Raw genomic sequence first — 25,203 nt, 5'->3', positions numbered from 1 at the left:
ATGGCATTAAACCCTAAAACAACAGTTTTTCAGTCATATCACTACGATCTCTGCAGTGTGACAGTTTATTGTGACGTCTAGCATTGTGACATCATTCCGCAGACATGTAGCATGATGTCCCACCCAGTCACATTATATTGACACCAGGCCAATTAGTCCTAACACTAGCCTCTTAATGCTGAGCACCAAGCGAGGCAGCTATTAGTACCATTTTTGTAAGTCTCTGGTATGACTTGGTTGGGGATCGAACCCATGACTTCTCGCATCTGAGGCAGACGTCTAACCACTATGCCACTGGAGCGGTGAACGAATTGGTGATATGGCATAAATACATGCCAGCCATTATGCTTTGCATAATCCTTAAACTATTTTCACCAAGTTATATTTTAAGTTTACCTGTATGTGGATCATGCTTTTGTTTCCCCCTCCAAAATAAGCAAGAAAAAGCTGGTTTTCTCTTTTTTATCACCTCTTTAATTCAGCTCATATAAATTTTAAAATATCTTAAAAAGATGACAGCTGTGTGAGAATAGTGTAAGAACACTTTCCTTATTTTCTATTTATAGCAACTATATATATACCCAATTTCCATAAAGTACTTCAATAAACATGTGGAACACGTTTGGAATGTTAAGTATATGCAGAACACACTTCTGGGTTAAGATATATAGCATGGATTGGGGGGGGGCAGATTATATACCATGTCACTTTGCATTAACTAGGTGATGGTGAGTGGGTATTGTCAAATAATCTTTTTTGCTTTTACTAATAAACATTAGTGTCTGTCACTGCAAATGATGCTTCAGATGGATCATAATTTTACAGAATAACAAAGCAACTAATAATAATTATTCATGACTGCTGAAGACTAAAATAGCATGCAAACGATAAGTATCATTTTGTATCGATTCTCCATCTCTCATATCAATATGTGTACAGTTTCAGCAAAAGTATTAATGCATCATTTCATGCCTACTAAGCACATGATCATGCTCATTTTAAAATTCCAGTTCACACTCGCTGTGTGAAAGATGCACACATAGACCAGTTAAAGTGAGTGCTGAATATAAACCACTTAATGTAGGAATAATTACATTATATCCCTCGGGGGTTGGAAAGTATGGACACATTCCTCAAACGTTTGAAAATTGTGAGAGATATTAAGCCTCTGAATGATTTTGGTAAACCTCTTCAACAGGACCATTATCTTTTTGTCCCTTACTGAAGAACAAAGGCTACATTCTTTTCAAAATGTACTTCAATTATCTTTTGCTAGATACTGGGTACTTATTACAGTCATAAAAGGATGCATTAACTCATTTTATGCTTTTTAAAGTATAAACATTTATATTATGGTGTCATAACCTTGCACAGGGAATAAAGACATTGTAAGATGTAATCAAAACACTGAAAAGTCAAGTGACTGAGTGACCTAAACATTTGCACATTTCAGAATGTAAAATCAAATATTGAGTTTGTACTTAATTCATAATGAATTCATAAAACGCACATAGAACAAATTTAGCTCAAGATTAGCTAATACTGGTGTTATTCCAGTTTAATTTCATTAATATGGTAATGTTTCAGTAATAAACAAGACACATCAAAATAGGTGACCATTTTTTTTCCACAAAGTTAAACTAGAAGACGAAGTTTAGTTCTAATAATTCAATAGTCTCTATCGGGCTTTACAATGTCAACTGGTTGCCAGTTTTGCAGTGTGATTTTTCCCAGACTGGTTCCATAGATATTTTTACACTGGAACCAAGTTTTGAACTTTATTATGACAGGAGTGAGAATTAAAGGACCAATCAGTGACATAGCCAAAAAGGCAGCCCTCAGCCAATATGAACCTATTAAAAAAACACTTCTTTAGCCATATTAAATCAATGATCCAGAAGTCATTATTTTAAAACACAGAAATTGGTAACATGTAGTGAAGGTATGTCTTGTTTATTACTAAAAAAAATAACAAATTAAACAAATTTTCAAGGCAAAATGCTAACTCTGAGTGTACTTAAAATGTTTTATTTTTTTGCTCAAGAATGGGCTTAAAAACAGGGTACGGAACATATTTCAACAAATTCATGTGAAATGACCACAATAACCTCTAAACAGTGGATGTTAACCATGTGATTTAATAGTAACTAACCTTCCAAGCATTGGAGATTTGAGCAAGATAACAATATTCTGGACTGTATGCTTTGGCTCTAAACTCAAGGGATCTACACCCTGGGAAAAACACAGATACAGGACATTCTGGTTCAGACGGGACACTGCACTGTTATACTGTTGGTCTGTTATATTGTTGCTCAAGAACTCACTGTCAAAAAAAACCCCAACAGAATGTACACACTATTAAAGATGTTTTAAAAGTACATGTATATGAAATAGGGTCATCACTTCACTTTAGAAAACATTTATCCTACTGCTGGTAGCAAATATTTTTACTAACAAGTGTCTAAAAAAACTGTGACTTCAAAAAATTAATGGTACACATTTATACTTGGATCAAGAATATATGCATACAAAAAGGCAGACAATTTAATTGGCACACATGATCAATATATTTTTTATGACCAAGCATACCTATAATGATAATAAGGTTGTCATAGCAACAAGTTCCATGTCCAAAAAGAGCAGGGGACTTGTATTAAGTATACATGGGACAATACAGTGACTTAACCGAGCAGTGTGATTGAATCTTGTACTAAAATGTTATTAAGGTGTTTTCATATTGGCCTCACTGTGAGTCTAAGATCAGGCATACTGGTCTGGTTGAATTGCTAATTTTCTGTGCATCCTGACATGGGCCATTATGACTAAGGGCTTGTATACAGGCCAATACAAAGACACATTTGAGGCTCCTTATGATATCAAGTTGTCCTAAATGAAAATTGTGCCAATCTGACCTCAAGCATGAAAATCTTACACCTAGATGGATGGATATACTGACATCAGTTTTGTACCAAAATACTTCTTTAAATGTCAAGTAGATCATAAATGAAAATTGCTCCCATTTGGTCAAACAATATTAACATGGTTGTAATTTGAAAATCTCATCAGCACTATTCCTAAATGGATAGTTGTATCAACATGGTTTTTTCACCAGAGAACTTCTTATGTCTAGATGGTCCTAAATGAAAATTGGTGCCAATATGAAAATCTAGTTATTGCTGACCCTCCCAGAGGGATTGTTATATCAAAATAACACTTTTACCTGGGGACTTGTCATAACATCTAGTTGGTCAAAAATGATGCTAGTTTGATATCCAATATGGCCACCATCTTGAAAATCTTCTTATTGCTACTCCTTCTAAACATAAAGTAATTTACAACATGAGGTTTTCACCAGAAGACTTTTTATGATATCAAAATTGGTCCTAAATGCAAACCAATTTTTTTCCAGTAAAATCTTTCTTCAATAATACTTACCTGATCATAGTATCAAAGGAGAATCACTACTATTTCACAAATCCAGCCATCCCAGGGTAAAGGATTTTAATTAGAAAACTAAACATTATCTGCCCACCTAGGTGGCACATAGAGTGATCTTCCCTTGACATAGAGAGTGGAGCCAAAGCCTGTAAATATTAAAGTTACTGCTGGAGCAGAAGGCATGCTCTTTCTATGAATGTAGCTGCACAGATGCTAGGAGGATGAATATATATTATAATTGGGTAAATATTATTTTACCAGAAAAAATTGGTTGTTTCTTCAAATATGTTACCGGGGCCCCGAGTGGCCGAGTGGTCTAAAGCGCTCTTCGTTACGGATCACTGCCATCTCACCTCTGTCTGCGGCGGTTCGAGTCTAAGATTCAGCCAATGTGGGCATGTGAGAAAGCTTGCCAGTAACTTCTCGTGGGTCGGTGGTTCTTTCCGGGGTTTTCCGGGTTCTTCCTCCACCATTAATACTGGCCGCCATGTATAGCCTATCGTGCTGAAAAATGGCGTTAAACCCCACAACAAGAACAACAACAACAAATATGTTACCCAATCATAACACCTTAGGAGAATAGGTAACATGTGGAGGGAGATACATCCCCTTTCCATGAAGAAACCATATCCAGTTCCCTAAGGAATGTGAGACAGCTTCTTGATAACCCTACTGTAGAATAGACTCCATATGTCAGAAGAGACTATTAAAGGGAAAAAATGTTACCTCTGGCAAATCAATCGGAAATCATGAAGTCACATCCCTATTGAAACTGCTGAATGACCAGGGAAGGTATCCTGCTGCACCAAGGTCCCATCAGATCAAGCTGAGTCTTTTACAATGAAATATCTCTGAGATAAAAGGTAGAGAAACAGACTCAATTTCAATCTCATGGCATGGATAATGAAAGAAGAGCTTCACCAAATGCTGTGTCTATTAATGACTGCCCTAACGCTGTGTACCATGATGCTTTTTCCAGGACAAAAGTCTGTGGTGATATGCTGTAATTTCCTTTGTGAGAGGTAAGAAGAGATGTCATCTCTACATAATGTCTTGGTCCTTCTTAAGCACCACTTCTGAGTTCACACTGGATCCTGGATGTCCAGAGCATCGGAATAGACAGGAATTTCATTACAGAAGACAGATTTCCAATGAATGGGAGCCCGTTCTTGGCAATAAAAGCAGGAACTGTCATCCATCTTGACAGAACTGCATGTAATTTGAATCCACTTATAGAGCACATATTTCACTGATTCTGCCTGCCATTGCTAATGCAGTGAGGAAGCAGATCTTATATGAGAGGTGAACCAATGAAACTCTTGAGAGCAGTTCAGATGGTGTCTTGTTGAGCCTGGTTAGTATCTAAGATAGAGTCCACTTTGGGCAAGGAGCCTATGTCTTCAATTAGTGTGTAATAAAAACTGCAGAGATCTGATAGGTCCTTGTTTTCTTTGATATCCTTTCATCCATAATGATGCACGGTGTCAGTGATCATGCAATGGTAGCTTTTGATTCTGACTGGTGCTAGCTATTTCTCTTTTGCTGTTGTTGTTGTTGCTGGGTTTAATGCCATTTTTCAGCACATGATAGACTATACATGGTGGCCAGTATTAATGGTGGAGGAAGAATCCGGGAAAACCTTGGAAAGAATCACCGACTTACGAGAATTTTTCTTTTGAATTTGTATACTTTAAAATTGGAGAGCCATCTCATCTGAGTGATTTCTCTTCCAATGGCTGTGAGAACTGTTTCTTCAATAGGACATATTTAATAAGATCCGTATGTGGAGGTTAATTCACTCTTGGTTTGGATGAAGCACCTGCCATCATGGTTGCTTGAACAAATGAGGGAAAAAATCAATTCCTGGAGATTGTAGCTGTGAGATTGATGAGGTCTTTGGTATCTAAATAGGTGATCAAAGACTAAGAGGTCTGCTGCCACATTCAACAAACCAACAGGTGAAAGAATTTTCAGGTGTGTAAATCATCCTGTATGAGTGAGGAATCCACCATTGTACTAATTTTCAATGCTCGTTTCTGAGGAAGAAATACTCTGTTTATCAAGTGTTGAACTCCATACCTAGTTCAACAAAATGTTGAGATGTTTGATTTGTCCCTGCTGACAAGAAACCAATGTTGAGAAGGAAAGTAACAAGGGATATCATGTCTTGCTTCAAGATATAACTTACCTGCAAAATGTAGTTGATATTGCCACCATGGAAGTGGTCTGGACATGGTTCATTTCTGGTTCATCAATTGAGTGAAACCCCAGAGGCTCTTGCTGAATCCAAGTGAGAGTGCCCTGAACTGGCAAACAGTGCCTTTGTAGGCAAATCACTAAAAATTCCTGAAAGCCATATTTATGGGGACAACATATACATCTTCAAAGTCCATACTGATCATGTAGTGTCCTCATTCGGCATTTGGAACCAGTGGTGTTTACATTGTGAGCATATGGGGGGGGGGGGCACATTAATTGATAGTGTGCACTTAGGTCAATGACAGGGTAAAGAGTTCCTCATCTGTAGTTACCTGTATATATCTGACAACAGCAGAAACTATACAGTAATATAATTGAGTTTTCTATATAAAAATGTACTTAAGCATCTTATTGATACTTACAAAGTGGACACTACAGTATCAACTGTAAAACTATGTTACCTGTAGGAAAGGCGAAAATACAGCCTACAGAGGTAAAATCAGTCATGCATATAACTCCAAAGTCAATGCTAAGACTAACTTAATGTAGGAAATGTACCTGTATGTAACCAACCATAGTGGAAATTATGCTATAATTTTACTATATCACACACCGGGCCTTCAACCACTTAAATACAACTAAAGCAATATGAGGCAACACAACCGTCACCTGTTCAAGTATGTACCAAGGGCACCTAGGTGTGTGAGGATGGCAAAGTGATGACACTGATAAGACTGAAACTTTGTTTTAGATGAAAGAAAGAACAGAAAGTTGGAAATTTATAGATGTAGTTTACTTTCCTTCAAAGACAACACTTCTCCAACTTGCTTTGTGGGAGAAAACTTCCAAAATGCTTGCATGTGGACTGTGAGGCCTCACAGTGTAGAAAGCATGCTACTTGGCACAAGTGGAAGTAGTAACTAAAGCATGCACAGGATGTGACACCAATCCCTGTATCAAGTGCAGATCACTCTAACTGCCACCTAGGTGGGCAGATAACTTTTAGCCTTTCAGCTAAATTGTTTTAGCCTGGGACAGCTGAATTTGTGAGGCAGTAGTAGTTCTCCTAAGATATTATGGTCAGGTAATATATTTGAAGAAGAAATAGTGACAATCTAACCTCAGATCTGGGCACCATGACAACTATCTTAAAAAAAATTTTCTTTTAACTCTTAGATGGATAGTTATACCAACATGGGGTTTTGACCAAATGACTTTTCATGATAACTGATAATAAAACATAAATGTTGCTGATCTGACGGCCAATATGGCCAAGTTGAAAATATTATTACTACTTTCCTAAGCGGAGTCCTGTATCAGTCACCTATAGTAGTCTCTGAGCATGACAAACATTGAGGATAAATCGGGACTGACTCCTATACAATTTAATACTGCTCACCTATTATAGAAAGTCTCAGAGAAAGACTAACATATAGGAAACAGGACAAGAGAGAAATAAAGTTCTGTATAACAAATTATCACTCACCTATAGCAAAGTCTCTTTGGAAGATTAACTCTGAGGATATAGGACAAAAGAGAGACTAGCTGAGCAGTGTGACAGAGTCCTGCAATAATGTCCAAGGCATTTGATCTTGGGTTGGGCTCTGTCTGAATTACTCCACTTTCCCTCCTATTAGCCACTGCAATGCACACATAATACATTTAGAAAGAACATATATAAAATCAGTACAAGTATATGATACAAGGTGGATGCAGCTATAGTTTTTATACATTTTCTGAACAAGATTTTACTATGCAAAAGTGTAGCTACATATGTGACACAGTAGAGTTACAAATTACTCAGGTGTTGAAGTTTCATAAAGCAGTTCATGAGGAATTATTAAAGGTTAATATAGATTATACCATAAAAAGATATTCTCATTTTATGCAGGAGGTCATGGGTTCGATCCCTGGCTGAGTCATACCAAAGACTTACAAAAATGGTATTAACAGCTGCCTTGCTTGGCGCTCAGCATTAAGAAGTTAGTGTTAGGACTGGTCAGCCTGGTGTCAGGATAATGTGACTGGGTGCGACATCATGCTACATGTCAGTGGCATGATGCCCCAGTGCTTGACATCATTATAAACTGCCACACTGCAGACATCATACCAATATGACTGAAAAATTGTTTTTGTAAGTCTCTGGTATGACTCGGCTGGGGATCGAACACACGACCTCCCGCATCCAAGGCAGATACTCTAACCACTAGGCCACCGGAGCAGTTTGTTTAATGGTATTCAAAGTTTTAGTAATGGTGACCTTATTTGATAGCAGATTGGCATCATTAGCAAAAATTCAAAAGTCCTTCATGCTAGGATGTTCCTTGCCCAAATAGATCCAGTGCTTCTGAGAGGTCTAAAACAGCAATTGTTGAGATATGGACAACAAATGTTCCACAATCAACACAGGGCTATAACATAGGCTAGTTTGGCATAACATGGCTAGGTGAGCTAAAAAGAACATGGAGAAAGTAGATAGGATAGCTCAACTGATAGGGTGCCCATCTAGAGTTAGGGAGGTTCATACTCTGAGTCATGGTCCAGATGTTGTATTACAATTGCACAGGAAGAACATTCCCACCAATCTGCATTTCTTCAATTGATTTAAAAGCAATCCTATTCAGGAGTGCCCTCAGTACATATATACATGCATATATATATATGCATATATATATATGCATACTTACAGACATACATAAAATAAATGCACATACACACATGGACAGAAGTATGAATGAAAGCAACTAAAGACTTACCCACATGCATCTCAGCACAAAGATCCTCTATGAACCCAAAGTGAAATGAATGAGGAACTTAAGCATAGAGTCTGGAACTCTTCTTACTTTAAGCACAAAAAACTACTGATTTTTATCTTTCAAAGAAAGAGGTAGTATATTTTTATTCTGCCAACAGTGCATTATCAACCTGTTCCAGTCAATCAGTCAACAATAAATGTTGATCCATAGGAACAATGACGTTGCATTGGTTTAACTTTACAGCTGAAAACAATTTCCAGGAATTGTAAATAAGACCATATATTCCTTTATATGAATGTTGAAATCATCTCTGATATTCTACATTTATAACAAAGGTTTTAAATAAGCTGCAGAGGTGGACAATTGGAGTCAGACTGGCACAATTTTCAGTTAAAAACAACTGGACATAAAAAAAATCTTGTCTAGTAAAACCCCATCTTTATATGGCCATCCTTGCAGGAGTAGCATTTAAAAGATTTTCAGCTGGACACTGGGACAGTCATATTGTATGAGCGACATTGTTTTCATTAGGACCAACTAGACATCATAAGAAGTCTTTAAGTGAAAACTCGACATTAGCATTAATTTCATTTAGGGCCAACTTTCATATCATAGTAAGTTTTTCAATGGAAACCCAATGATGACATGACAAACCATTCTGCAGAAGTAGCAATAAAAAAAAAATTCATTATGGCCAAGTGTGGCAACAATACTTGAGTTCCGACATTTTCATACAAGACCATGTGATGATAGTGTGTGTAAAGTTTCATGGTAATCCTTCAGATAATTTAGGAAAAGAAATGAAAACAAATTTGTGTTAATGGATGGATGACAAGCCATTCCATACAAGACAGAGAGAGAGAGAGAAAGAGTGAGGGCAGGTTAGTGAGTTGAGCAGAACATAGGACTTACACCACACACTGAACTGTGAGTAGTCTCCATTTGATGGCAAGACTGGGTCAACGATTTTGTATTTCATGTCCATATCATTAATTCCATAAACCCAGCGGCCTCGGATATATGCTGTCTGGCAAGCATCCTTCAGTAATGCACGCAAAGTGTCACCAAAGCCATGACTATCACCATCACTGAAAAGGTAAATATTGTATTTGAGTTTGAAACACCCCTAACTGAGAAAATGTACCCAGCTATGTCAGCCAGCCAGCAGGCCAAGATCTATTATTTTCATATTCTATATGATTTTTAAACAATGGCAAGGATTACAATTATCTGATGTGATGTAATGGAACTACAGTATTCAGTAAAACCTGTCTATAGCAGCCATCCTTGGGAAAATGCACAAGTGACCTTTGTAGACAGGTGACCTTTGAAGGCAGATTTATCACTCAAACTTGGTTAATGACAAATTCATGTATTATGAACTGAAACACATTACCAATATTATTAATAGTATTATCATTATTATTATTTCGTAAGTATTATTGTTAGCAGTAGTAGTATGCTACCAATATACATGTACACTGTATTTAGTTTAGCTATTTAGTTAAAGAAAAATAACAGATTTTAATAAAATAATGTCCACACAAGGATACGGCATCCTCACATGGATTTTTATATAGCCATTGCCAAGAGGTGTTATCTCTTTTCCTGTAGAGATATAACTGTGTGCATTTATCAGTACCTAAATCTGCTTGTCATTTAATGTTTCATAAAACCAATCTGATAATTTAAATACACCTCCATCAAATTAAGTAAACTACAATTGTGTATATGCACTCATTTATACATTTCCCTCCCTCTTTCTCTCTCTCTCTCTCTCTCCCCCATGCAAATACTTTTATCTTATTATCACCAGAAAAAGTTCCTAAATAAACTTACTATTTGACACCTTACCTGTAACTGTGAAACATAATGGCTTGTATCATTACTTACAATTTACCTATCAATCATACATGTACAAGAAAAAAGAACAGTTTTTTTTAATAGTATATGTATGATTGATGGGTAAACTATAAGAAATTATATGTGTACCTGTGTTGATTTTTGTTAGGGAAATTTGTAAAATTAGGCATGAAAACAGGTATTCACACTTCAAACAACTGATTGATTATGCAGTTGCTCAAAGTCACAGAGATGAAAAGACAGTTGGCTTTTGTTTGTAAACTTTGATGATTAGGTAACGAAAAGAAGCTTCCTGGAGTTATTGTTAGTAGCACTCACACAGAATTACCTGACCCTACATACCCAATTTTTTATATTTATGTTGGGGTGTATCTTTGGAAAAGTTGAAATTTGGGTAGCTGCTTACCTATGGGTCTAGCAAACTTAAATGATGTTATACTGAGTATTACCTACATGATGTCAATAGGAAAATTATTTATTTTCTAAGAAACTGCGAGTATTATAATCTTTGTGCATTTAATCCACTGATGGATAAGATGAAACTACAGCATTTATGAAATTTGATGTGTATTTGGCCATTTGCATTTCTAGTCAATGACTACAGAATCTCACAACCTAATGTGATATCAACAATAAAACCCCTTTCCAATGCTGTTGTACAAAACTATGAACACATTAAATTAAAGTCACATACTGTTTGCAAAAGAACAAAAAGACACAATTCTCAATATTTTATTTAAAAAACAACGAAGTCTGACGCTGCAAACTGGAGAAAGATTCATCAAGAACAGAGCACATGTCAAATATGGTTTTATTGCTTGTGCTTTCTGATTGAGGAATCTGGCTTTGTCAGAATCTTTTCAGTTTCACTGGATTACAATAAATACAATCAATATATGACATGTTTAAACATCTATTCACATGACTGTATATTCATTTGTCTCCAAATGCACCCTAATGTGTCACAACATAATGCACCAGAAGATCAGGGCTTATGTTGTATGTTCTGCTTATTACTCTGAACAAACTGCAAAAACCCAGATTTGAAGTGGTTTATGTGACAGATCAGGGTCTGTGCAGTTCACAGCTAGCCTCAATTTAAAAGCATATATATGTATACCTGGCCATATAGATGCTTTATAAAAACTGCAATGTGGGAGCCATGATAGCTCAGCTGGTAGAGTGACAGAATCAAAATCCAAGCATCACAGGTTTTACACCCACCCATGTCAGCTGCTTTAGTGTGTCCTTGAGAAAACTATCTTTTTCTCTACAGCCACTTATACTGTTTTATGTGTCAATAAGACCAATAAAGAAAGTTTTTCATGTAAAATATGTTTTTCATTAATATTTACCCGATCATAATACCTTAGGAGAACTACTACTACCTTGTAAATCCAGCTTTGCCAGATTAAACCATTTTAGCCAAAAAGCTAAAACTTATCTGCCCACCATGGAGGCAGTTAGAGTGATCTCCCCCTGATACCAGGACTGGTGCCAAATCCTGAGAATTCTCCAGTTACTACTGGAGAGGAAGGCTTGCTTTCTATAAGGATGCAACTGTGGAAAGGCTGGGAGGGTATATGTGCATAATGATTGGGTAAGTATTATTGAAGAAACATACATAACTGAAAAAAATTGGTTTCTTTTTCAAATATGTTACCAAATCATAATAGGAGAATAGGTAATAGGTGGAGGGATACATCACCTTACCTCAGAGAGACCATCTCCGATCTCATAACGTATGTGAGACAGCATCAAGACAACCCGACTACAAAATATACTATGTCATGGAGCGACTTTGACAGGGAAAATTTTCCCTTGAAAATCCAGTGGAAGTTTTTTGATGCTGCATTCTTATGAAGCTGTCAAATGATTTGGGAAGGTAAACTTTTGTGCCACAGCTATGGGTCTCACATGATCAAGTAGAGACTTTTAGGATGAATGATCTTGAGATAAAAGTTGGAGAAGTGTACACAGATCTCCATCACACAGTATGGAGAATAACAGAGAACAGATTTGCTCATGGGAAATGTTTGGGGTGAATTTCCTAACTTTGTGAGCTGAGATGCAAAGCAAATTCATTGGTGTGGTGTCACTTCTGATAAGCAGAACAAATAACCAACTTTTTCAGGATGAAAGTGTCAGTGTTGATACCTCATCGTTTCCATACATTTTCCTCAAGTACCACTTCAAAGCTTCCAGTAGGTCCTGTGTATGACCATTAGATGAAATATGCTGAAAAGATGAAATTTATTACTAAAATCTGATTACTCATGAATGTCTGTTCTCGGCAATGAAATCAAGGGCTGTCATGAGTGATGCAGACCCACCTTATTGGATTTGTATGTAGATGGGTCCACTAACAGGGGTTGTCTACACTGATTCTTCCTGACATTTACCAATGCAGTGAGGAGGCAGGTCTAATATGAGCGGTGAACCAATGATGCTCTTGAGAGCAGTTCAAATGTTGCCTTATTCGGTTAGTACAGATTCCACCTGGGCAAAGATCCAATGTCATGGGACATGTGTAATGAAAATTGCACATAAGATTGTATAGGCACTGACTTATCCAATATCCTCTCTTCCATGATAATGCAGTGTAACAGTCATTATGGAACAGTAGTGTTTATTGTGATTGATGTTAAATTTTTCTCAGCAAAGAACCACAGGAAGTTAGCTATTGAGGTATGAATGCCAGCAGTAGTGTAACATGTTCTTGTGTATACTAATGGAAGAATGTATTCCATTGCCTGCATATGCTTATATATTGGAAGGCCATCTCACTTGATTGATTTCTTCACCACTGGTTGCTATAACTGTTTCTTCCTGAGGTTGTGTTTTAATAAGATACAGACATGCATTCTCAGCACCTCAGGACTAGGATAAAATATCTAAAATCATGGTTGCCTGAGCAGATGAAGGAATACCCAGATATCCTGGTGATTCTGTTGCAAAACTGATGAGGTCATTGAATCAAGATTTCACATTTTAGTGGAGTAATCAGGATGAGGCCACACTCCAGTTCTTTTGCTTCCTGTAATGCCTTTGGAATCTGAGGTGCCAATAGGTCCATCACAAGACGATCCCATCATGTACATAACGAGTGAAAACCGAGGGATGAAGAGACTATTCGGTATTGGTTGATTCTTCTGGGATGAGTGTTGTCAATACTGTAGCCAGCCTGGGTTATGTTGAACTTGGAAATGGATCTGTTATTGAAAGCATCACTTTATAAAAAATCCCAAACAGGTATACAGAGGTCTGGGGACATGGTTCTGACTTGCCATGTGAGATAAGTCACCAGAGTGAAGATGTAAGAAAGAATGAGAGCGCCATTTCCATGTAGGTTCTCCAGCCACCATGAAAAGTTTTTGGAACATTTTCATCTACAGAATGTTGACATGCAAATAATGATCTAGTGTCCTGTAATGATAAAAGGAGACTTGCCCCCCTTCTACCAGTCCTGTGTTGCATCTGTACATATTGTGATTGCTGAAGGTTGTACTTCCAGGTTTCCCTGCCATTAAGATGGAACCTCATATTGTGGAGATTGCTAAAGTTGATCCATTGGTCAAAAGTTTGGTCTCAATCTGGACCACAGGATCCGCAGGATGTGGATTGTCACTGTGTATTTCATACATGTCTACTTTTAAGAAGCCAAGTGAAAAAAATAGGTAGATTGGGACCTAAAATCAGGGATTTTTGCATTTTTGTTTTCACTAAATATTGACTGGTCTTCCGGATCCAATACATGTGAAATTCTCAAAGGACACACTTTTTCTCCCTGTGATGCACCAAATTTTCCCCCCAGGAAGTGCTCTCTTCTCATAGTCTGGTCAGCTGTGGCCAAAATGCACAATAGTGACAGTTTAGGCTTAAGAAAACATTGTGATGTGATTTGGATTTTTAACGTAGCTTTAACAATTTTCAGTCATATCGCTATGATGTCTGCAATGTGGTAGTTTATAGTGATGTCTAGCACTGGGGCATCATGCCGCAGACATGTAGCATGATGTCCCACCCAGTCACATTATCCTGACACTAGGCTGACCAGTCTTTATTAAGGTCTGTATCATATGCTTACCAATTAATATAGAAATCTGCAACAGCTAAGTTTTATCTTCAGCCCAAGTTCAACCTTCAAAGTATTCCAGTGCCCAGCTGATCACCAATATTCACCAGTCTTATTTTTTATCTAATGCACACGTTTTCTTCTCAGAATCATTTTAAAAAAAGTGGGACTGCCTCTCTTCATATTCTCTCAAATCAATTTATCTGCTATATGCAAATGTTGTTGTTATTAGATTAGTTATTTTGGAATTTGTCAAATGTATCACATCACTACTTTTGTAGCATTCCAACCAACTGCCAAAGTTACAAGCGACTTCAAAGAATGAATCATGATGTGGCACCTTTTAATTCTAAACTGAATATTTGAACATTGTTTAAACTTAACATCTTGATTATTTCAAAGAATGGGTAATGTCAGATACTTTTTGAAAACAACTTTAGTCAGATTGGAGGAATGGTGAACTGTATGAAAAACTATGGCATTAGGGTTTTAAACATACATCACTCTCTCGATACCTCCTGAACCCACTTATAACATAAGGTCAGGCATGGATCCCATTTTTTGTAACAAAAACAATACCCCATTAAATGATCCCTATTTCTTGAACTTGAAGAAAATTGTGATCAAAATTGGTAACTGAAACAAAGATATATTGCTCATTTTATGGTCGAAAAAGGTAAATAGGTCCTGGAAATTTTAATCAACATTTTGAAATTATCAACTTTTAATAAGAAGTCATATAATTCGTTACATTTTCTTTCCCAGTAACATTCTCAGCACACCATAATTAAAGATATTCAAGGAAATTTTGATCAATGAAAATATAACTTACGCCTAGTGTAGGCAGTACATTAATATTTAAGTTCCAATTAAACAATTTTTATTAAGTGAAATTTGTGTTTTCATTCTATCTTAATCTACCATAACAGCTATGTCCTCAAGTGTTTCTCTGAGAATCTAATTAAGCCCCATCCGTGTTTTGATAACTGACGTGCGGAAGTATTTGTTGTATTGTTGCATTGAATAAAAAGCTGGCCTCCTTTGTATTATCAAATTATGTCTTTTGAATCAAATAAAGGTGGTGGAATAAAATAAAAGTTAAAAGGTATGCAAATCCTACATACTTAAAATCTAACCGCCTGGGTCTGATGTTGGGTGAATGTTATTGTGTATGTAACGTAATTAAACTACCTTAAATTAACCGACTCATTCATAAATGTGATCAAAGATAGCAAAGCAATCAAGCTAAATGAATACTTCATAAAATAAAGAGCTTGGCTTCATAGATACCGGCCATTCTGGGCAAGCAAAATTCAGAGAATTTCTGAACAGGCACTTAAAGATATCCCCAAGGATGATAAGAATGTTCACAATTACTTCCAGTGAAATCACGACATCAATACTGTACTAACTGAACAATACAAAAATTAAGTTTTGAAATAGACGATTGTCTCACAAAATAAATATCGCTAGTTTTTGGAAAATAAAAGGAATCTTGTTTGGTGGTGTATCAACAGCTAGTCTAGTTTCCTGCTATTTTTGACTCCTGACTTGGCATTATACTAGTAAATACCACTCCGGGAACCAGACTTATCAACCAAACAAAAAGCAGTGACGTAATACACAGATGTATTTGTGTACACATGATGGTTGTTGAAACCAGTTGAAACGATCTTTTACATGTTGGACATCATGAAAATAAATGTTATTTAAACAGAAAAACAAACAATTTCATTAGAAAAAATGCGTTACTAACAATTTTTATCAACATGATTGTAAAATGAGGATTCAATCATCATACAGCCAAGTTCCCTACCCTCCTGCAGTTTTTTTGGTGTCTAAGAGGATTTTAAAAAATATTTTGAGGTTCCTCAGTAACTCGCTCCCTTGTTTAGTGTGTGGTCTATGTTTATGGACCCTGATGTGTGCAAGTTATCGAGGGAGAGGTGTATTTTCATTAATTTCAATTCATTATTAAACAGCAATCAATTGTAAGCACTAAATTACATACTGAAGTTGAGATACATCTACCGGTATACCTATTTGGATTAACTTCTTCAATCGGGAAGATATACTCCATGAGATCATGAACAAAAGACAGTCTTTTCCTCCACAATAATTCCTGCTTGTCTTGTGCTTTCTCTTCTTTCTGTTTGATTCGGATTTTGGATTTCTCAAAGTAATCCAAAATTCTTCTCTTTTTCTCAACATGCTTCCTTGCCTTGGAAACCTTCACCAAGTTTTCTCGTTTCTGCTTCTCCATGGCTTCTTTCTCTGAAATAAGTACAAGCATGATTAGTTCATTACACAAACAATACAGAAAAGCAGTAGTGGTACAGGAATCATTCTCTTGGAAAAAGCTTAACGCATAACTGGCATTAGTACATAAAAATATATGCTAAATATGACATCACGAATAAGTCTGTAACACAGTAAAAACTTCTTCATACCAAAAATTAGAAAAGTCTGTAGGAAATGTAAAATATCTGATACCACACCCTATATTTGGCATCACACTATTATGTAGGCCACAATAATGCAGTTTCATGCATGAATGATTTTAACACCATTTGTATCAGCATACAGAGGAATACCAATTACCAGCTATTGTTAACTGTGAACATGTTCACAAATTTTGTAAAAACTGCAGTCTTCAAATGATTTAGGAAATAAATGTATCTGCAAATGAGAAACTTAAATTAAAACTTGAACTATAGTTTGTTCCACAGAGCAATGTAATATCCACATCGGTTTCTCATTAAATTTTCACATCAGCATATCAAAATGTAGCTAAAATTATTGAATTTGTTTTGTGCATGAATTATTTAAATATAATTCACATTGATGTACAATGCAACACCATTCTTTGATATATGCTGAAAAGACTGGTCTGTGTACATATAATGCACCATCTTTGTCCTGAGTTCGCTTTTGATACTGCCCGTACAGAAAAATCTCACCAGTTCACATGAGCTGCTCATAAGCTGCACATTAGAACCTTGTTAGAAATGTATGCAAATTGGGTAGATTTTGCAGGCTCATGTGTGCAGTTTGTTAGATCTTGTGAGCCAAGGAAAAACTAACCTGATTCTCACGTGAGCAGATTTTGCTCACGTGAGAATCTAAATTTTCACATGAGAAAGTAGAACTTAGAAAACATTATTTTCCATTACATACAACTATGTTTGAAAATAAGTTCTAATTTCTCACGTGAGTTATCACGTGAGAAACTTGGACTTTGATTCTGATTAAAGACTTATTTCAAATTTATTCAAAGTTGGATTTTCTCATGTGAGTTATCACATGAGCAATTTGGACTTAAATATTCTGTGTAAATGTTGAATGTCAAGCATCTCCATTATTGTCAAATAGACATCATTTCTATTTTGCACTTGCTGTTGCTTTGTTGTATTTTTTAAATTTGAAAACATCTTCAACTTATTTTCTTACAGTGAGTTTTAATCTTATTTTGACCCAACAGGCTCCTTGTATTTAAACATATTAAGGTTCATTTCACTGTTCATAAAATGACACAATTCAGAATTAAGGTCTCTTATAACCAGACTACCCATTAAACTTTAACAGCTGTCAAAGAATAGAGTTAATAACTTGCATACTGATCGTGGTTGATGTTTAATAAAGTAATCCGTAAAAGAGTGAAATGTTTCTCTCCCCGAAATACACAGTTTACAAATATAAAAAGGAAATAAAACTTTTGCCCTAAAATGAATCCTATTATCCATAAACATATGATGCAACTCATTTATTCACAAACTTCTAAAACCCCACTATAAAATTGTAAGAAAAATACATTGCCACATATCTGAAGAAAAAAAAATAAACCCTGATGCACAGTCCTTTTGGCCTAATAAACTCTCAAGTCATTTTCCAGAAAAAAATTGGAGAATTACATAAACTACGTCGTTTTCTTTCATGCCTAACGTTCGCACAAACGCCAATACAATCTTATACTTACTGAATTGTGTAATTCGGCTAATGGGTCATCCATTTAGTACTTACGCAAAAATCCGGTAAAGCTTGACCCCCCCCATACGCATGCATACTTTTTTACGCCCCGCCCCCCCCCTGCGTACGTACGCTTGATGCCCCCCTTACCCATATTCTATAAAACGGCCTATGTTTAATCCACGCAGAAACCATAAAGGATTCATAATATTAACGTGTTTAATAAATCATTGTCCACCGACGTTGAATGTCTGGCATCAAAGAGATACGCGGGGTAACATTAAACATTTTGTCTAGTGTCCGCTAAAATTCAAACGCCGACTGAACAGTCGAACAGGTTAAGTATTAGACAAATTATTATCGAGGTTTCACCCCAACCCCGTTTCCTATGCATATGTACATTATCAGTAAAAAACCAAACATGTACTGTACATAAAATTTAATAAATCCGTAAGAAACTGCCTAATCCGGTCGTGTTTGGTTGTGTAGCTGTTTCGCACTGTTTTACACGTGTATATTCTTGGCAATGGAAACTTTTGCTTATTTGCAGCCTTTTAAATGTTCTAATCATGTCATTTCAAAGTTTATAAAAGAAGTTTCCTATTGAAATAATCACAAAACAAATCACTGACGTTTCCGTTAACTTTTCTGTGACCCAGGTTATCAGAGTACACGGTGGAAGAATCAGCTTGTTAGAACCATTAGAGTGTCCTATGGGGCATGGCTCGGCACAAGCTAGTGTAAAAACATCAAAATTAACTAGGTCTATATTAATTAACTTATTAATGATATGAATTCACTTATAGCTCAGTTTTTATGAAACATCAGATAATAAAATAGCATTTATTTGATATATAAAATAAAAATATAACATTAAGAAATACCCGAGTACATGTGTACAAAGGAGTGTAAAATCAGAAGGGCTCGCATCGTTGCTTACAATTTAAATGTCAGTCATACAGTAGTATAAAATAATAAAAGTATTATTTTTATTCTACATGTGTGACTGATTTTTATATTGTAATCAATGATACAAGCACCTATGCGTACAACAGCATGTTTACTAATAATTTACCCTTTATGGCGCCTCAGATGAACTCAACAGATGCTGGATGTTGACCTACAGTGTACATGTAGAATAGAACTTTTAAACCGAACAGACAGAAATTTACGCGCGGGCCATATTCTCTTAGCAAGGGCCACGCTGTTTATGGAGAAAGTTATTTAATATTCTCCTGCAACATGTTTGCTCTTAAATCATTCTGACAGCAATAGCGTGGATATTATTAAAATATAGAAACCAACACCAACATGTAAAGATGTCCACGTCGGTACGGTTGTTAATGTCCAGTACGAAACAGAAGACGTCGACGTGCTGTTAGGCAAGATTCAAGGATTATGAAAGACTGGTTCTTTGCCGAGAAAGAGGTAAGTTACTTTTACTCATTTCTTTTTACAATTTTCGCATATAGAATGATCAAAGTGGATAGCCTGAATCATCGACATTATAAGCATAAGCATAAATTCGCATGGTCGTTTAAAATTGAGCCAAGGGATTGTTTCAGATTTTACTTAAAGATAATAATTCAACCTCCTGTTTCTAAAAATGATATCTACACCATACTATCATCGAATATTTAAGCCTTCCACAATTCAACTGTGCAATCATGTCTGGCTCTTACCCCACCCCCAATAATGCGGGCGCCTCAGTGAGGAGTACTTGCATTACTGATTGAAACAATTTGTACAAACATAAATGTTCTTCAAATTATTTTATTGCTGATTGGGTGGATCAAGATAAGCATACACGATTGAGAACCAAATGCAGTAGCTTAATTCATGATTTTATTCCTAAAAGACATTTGCCCTGTCTGTCAAATATTTTGATTGGTAAATTTAAAATAGAGATTTAATTGGATAAGGATTACAGCTTTTCTTAATGCTTATATACACTAGGACTCTTTTGCCAACCAAATCGTTTTCTCATTTCAGTGCATTCTTTCTGTTATGCATAGATATTTAAAATGATCAATTATACTAACACTGGTCAACAGTGAAATCATTACTGACTTGAAAAGGCCCTAATCTGTAGTATTTTGGTGTGCCGAACATGAATATAACCGTGAAAAATTTGTATTGGCTCTCGTTTTGAAGATATTCATATACCTCATTTTCTATGTTTCACTGTGTAAATTTCTCCAGTAGGACTGCAGCAACATCCGGAATAATGATGTAACATTGCATAATACCATCATGCTCACATCATCCACAGTTGATTGCATCATTTTCTGATGCAATGCAATACTAATGCCATGCGGCTGCTGAAGTAAGTTGACGTCAGCAGTGTACTATACATGTGTAGGCCTATTATACTAATGCCAGGCGGCTGCTGAAGCTGACGTAAGCAGTGTACTATATAATGCCCAATCAGATAGGTTCAGCATTTAAAATATTTTAGACGTTGTGCGAGACAGTTCAAGCTACTGTTACATAAAACTTATTATTTTATCCATTTACGTACAATAAAGAACAGTAATGCCTCGAAAGTGTGTTAATACCGCTGACAATTTTCGCTATATTTGTGGGGAAGTGACATTTGCCAACCAGAAGAAAAGTATCAATTCTCAAGTGAAGAAGGCATATCATCTTTACTTCGGATGCAAGGTTGGTGACCAAGACAAGCCTTGGGCTCCGCATATATGCTGTGCTACATGTACAACACAGCTTTTACAGTGGTTGAATTGCAAAAGGTCATCAATGCCGTTTGCAGTCCCAATGGTGTGGAGAGAGCCAAGCAACCACCTAAATGACTGTTACTTCTGCTTGGTTCCTCCTCTTTCCGGCGGAATAACGAAGCGAAAGAAGTCGAGAATAGTCTACCCAAACATTCCGTCTGCATTGAGACCAGTTCCACATGGTGAGGGACTTCCTATTCCAGAACCTCCAGCAGAATATTCTCTTGATTCATCTGACGAAGACAAAGGTGAGTCGACCTGTTCTTCTCCTGGTCCATCAGCATGCAGTGATCCAGATTTTCACTGTGGTGCATCATCAACCCCACACAGAATAACACAGGAAGAACTAAATGACCTGATTCGTGATTTGGACTTATCAAAGAACAAGGCAGAATTGCTAGGATCAAGACTCCAACAATGGAATCTTCTAGAAGAAGATGTCACAATTACTGCATATCGAAAGCGCCACCAGCAATTGGAGCCTTTCTTCAGAAAGGAAAGTAATCTGATATTCTGTTCCCATATTGAGGGCCTCATGAATGCTTTAAAAATCACTCATGACCCACAAGAATGGAGACTATTTGTGGACTCTTCGAAACTGAGTCTCAAGGCTGTGCTTTTGCACAATGGAAACATTCTTCCATCTATTCCAGTAGCGTATGCTGTCCACATGAAAGAGACATACGATAATTTAAGGCAGCTACTGAATTCCATTGAGTATAACAAGTACAGCTGGCACCTCTGTGGTGATTTGAAGGTAGTTGCCCTTTTAATGGGACTGCAGCAAGGATATACAAAATACATGTGTTTCTTATGCGAGTGGGATAGCCGAGCAAGGGAAATGCACTACATGAGGAAGGAATGGACTCACAGGCAGAATGTAGCCATTGGAGAGAAGAATATCCAACACCCAGCTCTGGTTGAGGCTCAGAAAATCTTGCTACCACCCCTTCACATCAAACTAGGTTTGATGAAGAACTTCGTGAAAGCCATTGACCGGACTTTGCCAGCATTCCGATACCTGCATGAAAAATTCCCTCGACTCAGCGAAGCAAAGATTAAAGAGGGAGTTTTTGTGGGTCCTCAGATTCGAGAGCTTTTCAAAGATGACCGGTTCAACAACTTGCTGGAAGGTGACGCGAAACAAGCATGGAATGCTTTTCGCCTAGTTTCTACAAACTTCCTCGGAAATGTTAGGGCAGAAAACTATAAGGAACTAGTAGAAGACATGTTGATGAAGTATAAGAAACTTGGTTGCAATATGTCTCTAAAGATTCACTTCCTTCATTCCCATTTGGATTTCTTTCCTAGCAACTGTGGTATTGTTAGTGATGAACACGGCGAACGTTTTCATCAAGATATCGCAACAATGGAACAAAGATACCAGGGAAAATGGTCCACTACAATGCTGGCTGACTACTGCTGGACACTCCTCAGAGATGCTCCCAAACAGCTGTACAAGAGACAGGCGAAGAAATCTAAGATGTAGTCAATGACTTGATTTTTTATAGGTAGGCTATTACAGTTGACCTTTTACTATTGGAATGCATTTCGTTATGTAAACATTAATTTCTTGCAGATTACAAAAAAACTAGAGCCAATTTTGCAATTTGACTGTCATATTCGTGTTCAGCACATAAAAATTGATAAGAATTGACTAATTTTATTTCAGTAACATGACTTTTGTAAAAATTTGTTGTCCAGTGTAATTTTTATCTTTTTACAGATTAAACTTCATGAAGGTCACAAAATTTAATCAACACAACAAAGTTAGCAATCATTTGAAAGAAGTGCAAAACATTGACAGCAACAGGAAGAAGTAAGACAAAACCCCATTGCCATGCTAGAGGAAATTCCGACTCCAGTAAAGGGTATGTATAAGATGCTTCAAATCTTTTGATGTAATACACATGATAACATATGCATTTCAGACTCTAAAATTTGACCCCCAATACATTTGTTTTTTTAAATATAAAAGTTGGAAACCAGATTTTGAATTTCTTTATATATTGCAAATGTACATATTTTGGAAAAATGTATCCCAAAAGATTTGGAGAAATCTTCCAGAGGAGCTGTTCCAGAGGTAGAGATGACAATTTTTTTGCAAATTTCTAATGTGTGCCCATCATTCCTAACGATTGGTTACTAGAGTATACAATCAAAAGGAAATTGTATTAAATGTGAAGCTGAACTGCTTTGTTGTAGGTTCGCATGTTCCAACCCCAAAAAGAGCTGTAAGCATACTTATTACTAATATAAGTGGCAAAAATCATAATCTGAGCACAACAAGAGTATAAATTACATGCCATTATTACAGAAAACTGTATGAAAAATGTATATGCAGTTATAATTTTTGTCACAAATCAGCTGAACTCGTGTGGATTAGTAGTATAGATGAGAATAGACACAAAAGAAATTGATAAATTATTTGTGCATAAGTCATTTCGACTAGTGTACATGTCTACAGTAACTTTTGCGAATCATCATAAAGTCCATAAATGTTGATTGTTGTATTATCCTCAACCTGCCATGGTTTATCCCTATACGACGGTCCAGTGCAACATGTTTTTAAGTTTAACAAAATATCTTTTCTCTAACATTTTTCAGTTACATAACATCCATCAGTTGCATTGATACATCCTGGGTTATTTTTGTTGTTGTTTTTTCTTCTTTTTGAAAAAATGATATATGGTGCCATTTATTTTCTATTTAAGCTGGACTGCTATGTGTGTAGTATCATAATATAATGAATCTAGGGCAATGGTTTCACATTCAAAAACCTGTTTTTTCAAAACTGTTATTAAGTAGCAAACTTTTTTTGATCTTTATATTTCAGTCTGTATAGTTGACCATTTCATTCATTGTTTCTCCTAACATGGTGGTATAAGAAGTGCATGTTACAGTAGCCAAGTTAAACCAGACATTTATATTGTGCTTAATTTTATTTGACCCAGATAATGTCACCAGGTTCTGAAAACAAGAGAAAATTGGCACATGAACCATGGACAGGCATGAATTTTAGGATGGTCAGGCTTGAAATATCAGGGTTGATTCTTAAATAGGTCACTTGAGAAAGGATTGTATTATTATTATACAGACCACGTATGACAAGTAAATTGTAAGCAACCATATGAGCCCCCGTGAACACCTTTTTTTTTTAACGGGTACCCAATTGTTCGTTTTATTACCCAGGTTATTACCCGGGTACACATTGGCATCTTTATCCAGTAGTAGTCAAATTTGGAATATGCAGTGTGACTTGCAGGTGTCTCATCAACAGTGCAGTTTATATGTTTGCTACTGAACTATGGTAATTCTATTGGTAGAGCAATTTGACTCATAGTCCAAAGGATGAATTTTCAGACTGGGTTGGCTGCGTAAGTGTGTCCTTGGGAAAACAGTTGGCTCCTATTTTCACAGTGTGATAAAGTGCCATCTAATCCAAACTACAATTATGTATTTTGCCTTTACCTTGTAAAACAAATCTTCAAAAATCCACCTTACAGAATGTCTCAAATGCTGTGATCAGAAAAAAAAACTTTACCAACTTTTTCATTTCCATTTCAGGTTTCATTTTTCAACAGTTCAAAACTGAGCCTGCTAACTTAAATTCAGTGGTCTACAGGAAGTGCATTGATTCATAGAGAACAATCTCCAAGTGAAAATATTGTTGCAGACTGGCAAATAATGAAATTCAGACGCAGGAATGTCAATTACATGTTTTGTTTGCTTTGAATTTTCTGGAACAGTGAAGGATGGTCTTCATGTGAAGCTAATTTCCAGCAGTATCTTTCATTATGACCTTAAAGTTTTTAGAATAAATGTGATGTATTAATATAACAGGTACATACATACATACATACATACATACATACTCTAGTTGTCTTACCTTATTAAAAGATCACTAATCGAACTCAAATTATATGCTTATGAATACTAGATTTGAATATTGATCTTAGTCTGTTTAATTCTTGTATTCAATAAAAAGTAAATACTATAGTTGTTTTTTGTTGTTTTTGCTCATGTGAGCAAGATGCCGCTCATGTGAGCAAAATCTTGCTCACGTGAGCAAGGTGTGGCTTACGTGAGCAAGATGTTGCTCACGTGAGCAGATCTTGCTCACATGAGCGAGGTGTGGCTCATGTGAGCAAGGTGTGGCTCACGTGAGCAA

At 36.3% G+C, this 25,203-nt stretch overlaps 1 protein-coding gene across 3 annotated transcripts in view; it reads right to left on the bottom strand.

Moving 5' to 3' along the window:
- The window catches only part of LOC149804677 (beclin 1-associated autophagy-related key regulator-like), a 44,070-nt gene that overhangs the window by 4,669 nt on the left and 14,198 nt on the right, over positions 1 to 25,203 (bottom strand). For 2 of the 3 annotated variants that reach the window (XR_016416438.1, XM_089942929.1), the window contains exons 5-8: positions 16,371 to 16,605; positions 9,306 to 9,481; positions 7,124 to 7,277; positions 2,153 to 2,323 (exon numbers count right to left, since the gene is read on the bottom strand). Coding sequence is in view for 2 of the 3 variants with exons in the window: in XM_089942929.1 (XP_089799055.1) it covers positions 2,153 to 2,323; positions 7,124 to 7,277; positions 9,306 to 9,481; positions 16,371 to 16,605 (736 nt within the window). In the remaining variant the exon portion in view is untranslated. The remainder of the gene's footprint in view (positions 1 to 2,152; positions 2,324 to 7,123; positions 7,278 to 9,305; positions 9,482 to 16,370; positions 16,606 to 25,203) is intronic. The other variant, XM_089942930.1, reaches the window with a different exon arrangement.

Source organism: Sinohyriopsis cumingii, chromosome 2, assembly GCF_028554795.1.
Source record: "Sinohyriopsis cumingii isolate HCF-2022 chromosome 2, ASM2855479v2, whole genome shotgun sequence".
In the NCBI taxonomy this organism is placed as follows: Eukaryota; Metazoa; Mollusca; class Bivalvia; order Unionida; family Unionidae; genus Sinohyriopsis; species Sinohyriopsis cumingii.
This window is presented reverse-complemented; position numbering and strand designations above follow the sequence as displayed.